The sequence below is a fragment of the Quercus robur genome, chromosome 10 (assembly GCF_932294415.1).
Source record: "Quercus robur chromosome 10, dhQueRobu3.1, whole genome shotgun sequence".
In the NCBI taxonomy this organism is placed as follows: Eukaryota; Viridiplantae; Streptophyta; class Magnoliopsida; order Fagales; family Fagaceae; genus Quercus; species Quercus robur.
Window position 1 is genome coordinate 17,648,417 of NC_065543.1, and position 6,002 is coordinate 17,654,418.

The 6,002-nt window shown below is 31.8% G+C and overlaps 1 protein-coding gene across 1 annotated transcript; it reads right to left on the reverse strand.

The window, feature by feature from the left end:
• Positions 1 to 468: 468 nt before the first annotated feature.
• On the reverse strand, positions 469 to 5,483 carry LOC126703349 (uncharacterized). Its single transcript, XM_050402314.1, has 3 exons — positions 5,174 to 5,483; positions 1,565 to 1,935; positions 469 to 826 (listed from the first exon to the last, which is right to left on the reverse strand). Exons 1-3 carry the CDS (start codon positions 5,321 to 5,323, stop codon positions 565 to 567), a joined length of 783 nt encoding a protein of 260 aa, XP_050258271.1. The 5' UTR covers positions 5,324 to 5,483; the 3' UTR covers positions 469 to 564.
• Positions 5,484 to 6,002: the final 519 nt, after the last annotated feature.

The following is a 6,002-nucleotide window of genomic DNA, read 5'->3' on the forward strand; positions in this document are numbered from 1 at the left end:
GTCCCTATCTTTATTTATTTATTCCTTTTTAGATTATGTGCAAACAGTTTTTTTTTTTTTTTTTTAATTTTAATAATTGTTAAGTTGTGCCAAGCTATTTGAGGACCCGAGGTATATAATTTGATCCCTATCGTTGTGAATCTTGTGATACTTCTCAAACAATGGAAGCAAGAGCTGACCCTGCAATCTCTACATCAGACTTTGCTCTACATTACTACTTTTATGTGTAACGATATAACTTTGGTACAAAAAATTCAAGGCCCTTAATGTCTTACCTACTTAAAGATATGCAAAGCATGCTTGTGTTTGCATGTCAATTGGGCTCTCTTTTCTACTGTTGTTTACTACTTGCACCATGTGTGACTTCTCACAGCTGCATCCTAAATGTGGTTCTTTAAGCCATATACTAATGATGACATATGAAGGAAAAAATCCAGGATTTTACAGACCGAGCAGTGTGAGGGATTATATTAACCATTATTATCATATCATAAATAGAGTTGTTTCTCAACAAACAAAAAAGATCATACATTTAGTTCACAAACATGAATTGCTTGAAAATATTTATACCTTTACTTTTCCTGCAAGCATAAAGGCCTTGATGGTCGCAGTTTTTATCACATTAGGACCACCCCAAGCACTCTCAAGCTCCTTAATCACTTCTTCAGGTAATAAATCCACCCCTTGGTCCTTGGCTTTAGTGACTGCCGAAGATGACCTTAAGCCCCTCACCATTTCTTCAAAGGACATCACTCTTTGAATGTCGAGTTGCAATGGTTCTCCCTCAGAACCTAAACCTACACTCTCAAAAGGAAATGGAAACGTCCTATAACCAGGGACGGAACCAGGATTCGAAGTTGAGGGGGGCAAAGTATAAACACAAAAAAGTTTATGAAAATCAAAACTAACATCTACTCAAGCTTTGTTGAATTCCATCCCATTTATTAACATTATAATCTCATATTTTCACAATTTGGATTGATACTAATTTAATTGGTGTTAATTTTTTGGAATTTTGTTTGAAATTTTCATGAATTGGGACATCAACACTAGAGGCAATGCTACATTATCAACTTCAAATTATTTGTAATTTTTTCTCTTTAAAAAAATCAAATATTATAGATAATTTTCCCATCATCATCCATTCAAATAAAAGTTTCATTATTTCCATATTATATAGCTCTATAGTTTCAAATTTTAGTCCAAAAAATAAACCAAACAAACATACCTCGCTACAACAACAACAACATTAATGTTAATAAATTATTTTCTAAAAATAGTTAATATTAATAACATTTATTACTAACCACTACACACATTTGATTCATAGTTCCCAGTCTCACAGGCTTTACTTTTTTATTGTCATTTTCTAGTTTTTTTATTCTTTTTATTTTTATATTTATTTTTTTTTATCTCATTTGTCCTTATTTGACCATCTTTTTTTTCAAATTCAAGAGTCAAGGATGACTTCTTAAATTAAGTACACAGTATTATATTTTTTTCAAAAAGGGGAGGGGGGGGGGGGCAATGGCCCCCCTCTGCCCCAACGTGGGTCCGTCCCTGCCTATAACCATCAAGCAAGCATTGTGCCTTTGGGTCATAAAAGGGGTGGGTTGTTTCACGGACTCTTTTCATCACAGGATCAAATGTTGGGCTAACTTCCATGTCATTGTAGCCCCATATGGCAAATACTCCTCCTGGCTTACGTAGAAGCCGTGTAACAATGGAGTAAAATTTTGGGAGTTCAAACCAGTGCACAGCTTCAGCCACAGTCACCAAATCAACTGAATTTTCACCACCTATTTGAGTCACTAATTCGTCGTCAGAAAGGGATAAGGGGGTGTGGATGTATTTGACTCGAGGATGTTGCCTTGCATGTTTTAGTTGAGCTTCACTTATATCTGTTCCAATTACTTGCTCAAAATACTCAGCGACCTGGAAAAGCGAACATAATGTATATGGTTCAAGAATATCTTAAAAAGAAAAAAATAATTTCAGAATTTTTATTTCAGGCTTTCATCCAATTTTCATTCGAATATTTTATATTTTAATATTTTATTATTTAGTTTGGGTTTAGATATAAGTTTGGATTACACTAGACTACTCATGAATTAGTAGTTAGAGTTGACGGCAAAAAAAAAAAAAAAAAAAGAATTAGTAGTTAGAGTTCAGCTAAGATTTGTTTTCATGGATGTTATATATCTTTATCTCTTTGTTTCCGGGGAAGCGCTATAAAAGCTCCAGATGGTTTATTGGTTTTCAAACTATATATTGTTGATTAATAAAATTTCATTGGTTAAAATTATGTTTTTGCTTGGTGGTGAATCCAAATAACTCTTGGGTAGTGAAGTCTAAGCCAAAATCATACCTACCTTAGACTTCCCAATTGAATTACCCGTTTATACTAAATTTAATTGTTCTTTGAAAAGATAACACTAAATGTATGTGGTTAATACACTTAAGTATTTAAATTTAATTGAACAACCTAATATACTGTGCCTATCATTATTTATCTTAAAGAAATTGACAGTGATGCATATCCAAAAGGGTATTGATTTGATCTAATGGATGTGAACCTAATCATTGAATTCTAATACCATGGTATTAGCATATTTATCATAAAACTATGATCACTCATTAATAATGATATGAGAAATTCCATGCTTCACTTATTTAAAAAAAAAAAATTATTAAATTTAATATCATGATTGAGTTACATAAGAACTCTAAGGGTATGTTTGCTAGAGTAGATTTTAGGGAGGATGGAAAACTTTGGAGAGAAAATAAGAGGAAAAACTTTTTTAAGGTGTGTTTGATTGGGTGGAGAAAAAGGAAAAGAAATAGTGGGGCCTGAGTGTTTTTTCTCTGGACCCACCAAAATATTTTCTTCCCAATATAAAGAGCTGACGGAAATGCTCATGTGCACTTGCACATGGGCTTTGTCCATGTCTAAGTCCTTTTTTTTTTTTTTTTTTTCGTCATCCAATTGCTTTTTGTTTTTGTTTTTGTTTTTTGGTTTTGTTTTGGTTTTTGTTTTTGTTTTTGTTTTTTTGTTTTTTTTTTGTTTTTTTGTTTTCACTTGCACATACACAATTAATTTTCCTAAAACAATGTGTTATTTTTTTGTTTGCACGTACACAATTTTTTTGCTAAAAAATGTGTTGGTTTTTTTGTTCTATTTAATTGGGACATAATTGTAAATATATACCAACTTCACTTTTCCATCCTCTAATTTTTTTTCTCAATCAAATAAATAAATTTTCTATCTCTCCACTTTTCCATCCTTTTAACCAAACACAAATGAGAGAAAACTAAATCTTTTCTATCCTCTCACTTTTCTATTCCCTCCCCGTTTTCTATCCTCCCATTTTCCTACTACTCCAACCAAATGAACCCTAAGAGCATCCCAATAACTTATCTATATCTATTTTTTGGAGAAAAAACCCCACTGTTCACACTCCAACAAATTCTCTAAATGCAAAATTTTTCCAAATATTTTTTAAAGTTGCTACAGTGCTTCTCTAGATATAGAAAACACTATAGCAACTCTAAACAATATTCTCCCTTAAAATAATACCCGGTTGAATACAAAAAAATTCTTTCTCTCTCATTCCTTTTCTCTTTCGTTCTTCACACTCTCGTGCTTCTCTATCTCAACGGTTACAAACTAAAACAAACCAAAATCAAAACAAAAACACAAAATCCAATGGAATGATTTGAAACACAAAAACAATCTTTCTCATAAGCTGAATGAAATTTGAACAATAAAATAAAACTAATCAAACCAGAACCAAAAAGGAAAAAGAAAAATGTAGGACGCCGATTTGTGTAGAACGCTGATCTCCACTTCTCTGTCAGTGATCTATGTGTATGAGAGAGAACTTGTTTGTGTGAGATAGTGGGAGAGAAAGAAAGAGAGAGGGAGAAGTGGAGATATGTTGTGGAGTCTGGAGCTCAAGAACTAGAAAAACAAAAAGTCAAAAAAAGAGTGAAGATAGATATAGGGATAGGTGTACGTGGGTGGAGGAGAAAAAACAAAAGAAAAAAAGAAAGAAAAAACGTATGGATGAAAAAAATAAATAAAGAAAGAAATGAAAAATAATATAAGAAAAAAGAAGTCAAAATTGAGTAACATTACTACGATATTTTTACAATACTTTTACAATAAATTTTAAGTGACAGATTGTTATTAGTTGATATTAGTGAGTAAAAAAAGAATTTAAATGGTGTGTTCAAATTAGAACTAGTAACAACTTACCATATAAGATTTTGTTGTGAAAATATTGTGAAAAAAATGTTATAGATGCAACATTTCTCATTAAAAAAAAATATAATTGTTAATGTTGTTTGGAATTTGAAAAATATAGATGAATTAAAAAATATTAAAAAAAGAATAAAGAAATAATGAAGAAATAATATTTTAATGGAATAGAGAGTAGTTATTGGTAAATAAAAATGTGGTGTTAATGGTAGGTTTAGATGACAACCAATAAAAAGTTGGTCATATTAATAGTTTATAAAAATGTTGTAAAATAATTTGTAACTGTAGCATTACTCATAAAAATAAAAATCCCTTAAGAAATATTACCATTTGAGAAAATTTGATTATTGAATTTTTTTTTTTTTTTAAGATATAGTAGTTAAAAATTTTAAAAATATAGTTGTTGGGAATGAACCTAGGAAGAATAAATGATGATTAAAAAAAGAATAAAGAATGAATAAAGAAATAATATTTAAATGAAATGGAGAAAATGATAGAGAATTTGTTGAAAAATGCATTTGAAAAAGTAGGTAGGTAAATATCATTGTTCATTATCTAAACAGTACAAAAATTTAGATAAGCGGGAGATGCTCTGACTGATTTGAATCCAATAATCTCAATTCTGCACTTGATAATAGATTATATGGTAGAATAGAAGTGCTTCGTCCAATCAGATTCTGAGTCACCACTAGTTATAGCTATGCAAACCAATCAAATTTTTAGAGCACAAAAATGCTTTTAGGGGTTTACCTAATGGGTGTGCTTGCGACTAAAAAGAAGTAAATATTCATTCATCATCTTTGACTTGTGCTTTCATGTCACTCGGTTAACAAATCCACAAATCAGCAAAAACATATAGTCATTAGACCAAATTTGAGAGAGAGAGAGAGAGAGAGAGAGAGAGAGACTAACAGCAAGAGCGGCTTGGCCGCTGCCAGTGCCAGCATCCCAAGCTAAAGAGTGTTGAGAGGTCAGAGCAGCCAGCTCCGAAAACCATTCGCTTGGATAGGTTGGCCTTGAATCCGAATAAATCTCGGCCTGTTTGTCGAACAAACCAGCCATATTCACTACTTGCTTCTTATGATTGGGCTCTCAGTCTTAAGGAGAGAGCAGAGAACATTTTGAATTCATACATAAGCTTCAGCCTTGAGCCTTCAATGAGAGTTGGATTATTATCCAACCACATAGTAGATAAAGAATTTGCAGACTTTGACCAACAACCCAGAGTTCGTAACCAAATACAAATACAATTTGACTTGCGTGCACGCGAATGGGGATTGTTAAATATCTCTGTAGATATTTGAGTATTGTAGATATTTGTTAAAGCATAAAATATTTTGTAGATATTAGTTTAGTAGTTCTGAATTGTAGTTTTGTATATAGAAGTGGGAAGCTATAGTAGCATAGAGTTGTAGTGCATTAAACAGGTGTCGTTTTCAGAGCATACCTAGTTAGTTAGGTATCTACCACTTGTCATGTTTGTATTGGTTGACTTGATTGTTGGTAAGGTGGTTACTTTGTTTTCGATATATAAGGAAGCAGAGTCGGATATTTATATATACGAAATCATTCACAACAATTTGCCTCTCTTTTCTTTCTCTCTCTTTCTATGTGTGATTCCACCATTGTAGGAGCTTCAAGCTTGTGTCTGATTTCAACAAGGATTGGGTAGAAAATTGTAAAAATCAGAATTTCTGATTTCAACAAGGATTGGGTAGAAAATTGTAAAAATCAGAATTTC